Consider the following 1041-nt stretch of genomic DNA (forward strand, 5'->3'; position numbering starts at 1 on the left):
GACCACTTTAGATTTGTTACCCCTGCATATGGAAAGAAAATTTCCACCCGTTCGTCACAGAAAACGGAAACGTTTTAGGTTCCATTTTCTTTGAAACTGTGTAAACCAAAGAAAACCAAGTCCAAACATTACGGAGTGACTATTGTAATTTTTGTAGATATCGCAGTTGTCTCATTTTCACTACAAAGTAACAATCACCTTTATGGCTATATGGCATGTGATCTGAAAATCAAAAGAAACCTCACGGGCACACGAAAGTCCTTTTTCTTTGATGACGTTTAATTCTTCATACTCCATACATGCACATTCACATTTTCCTGAAAGCTTTATAGACATTCGGAATTATTTCAATCCATTCTCACCACCACGTTTCTAATTTTCATACTACCCTGTGGGTGTAATGTTTCTCCTGCTCACATAACACCTTTAAGATACCATACCACACTGCTCCACTAGAAGCATTAAACACAGAAGATTACATAACACTATTTAAACCATCAACCATAATCGTAAATGTATGCACATACTGTCATCATATCCATCACTCTGAACATAAAAATTTGTCACTATAGCCGTTACTCTGATCAGCACACTTTGTCATTATAACTTTCACTCTGAACATAATAATCTGTCACCATAACCATTCTCAGGCCAGCGTACTCTATCAACACAACTACCGTCTGACCAGCATAATCTGTTACCATAAGCATCACTCTTCATAGCATATTCTGTCACCATAACCATCATACACTAATAGGCATACTCTATCACCATAACCATCACTCAGATACCTACACTATATTCTTAAAATCACCACAAGCTTCTGTCAACACACCGGCACAGTCACCACCACACCAGACTCTTCACACCACGCCCTCATAACTCGCGACTCGAAAGCACGCACTCGCGGGCTACTCACCGAGGGATGGGCACCGTGCTCTGCCTTGACATTGCCCAGGTTCTTGTTGACGGGCACGAGACCCCGCCCCTGGCCATCCTTGTCGTCTGTCGCTGAGGCTACGCCCCCCGCCACACCGGACA

The 1041-nt window shown here is 42.4% G+C and overlaps 1 protein-coding gene across 2 annotated transcripts in view; it reads right to left on the reverse strand.

Moving 5' to 3' along the window:
• Nucleotides 1-1041, reverse strand: part of LOC119591478 (synaptotagmin-7-like) — a gene marked incomplete at its 5' end in the record, with an annotated part of 105336 nt that extends 104295 nt beyond the window's left edge. For both annotated transcript variants that reach the window (XM_037940221.1, XM_037940220.1), the window contains 1 exon segment: nucleotides 920-1041. In XM_037940221.1, the coding sequence (XP_037796149.1) occupies nucleotides 920-1041 (122 nt within the window).

Source organism: Penaeus monodon, chromosome 28 (genome assembly GCF_015228065.2).
Source record: "Penaeus monodon isolate SGIC_2016 chromosome 28, NSTDA_Pmon_1, whole genome shotgun sequence".
NCBI lineage: Eukaryota > Metazoa > Arthropoda > Malacostraca > Decapoda > Penaeidae > Penaeus > Penaeus monodon.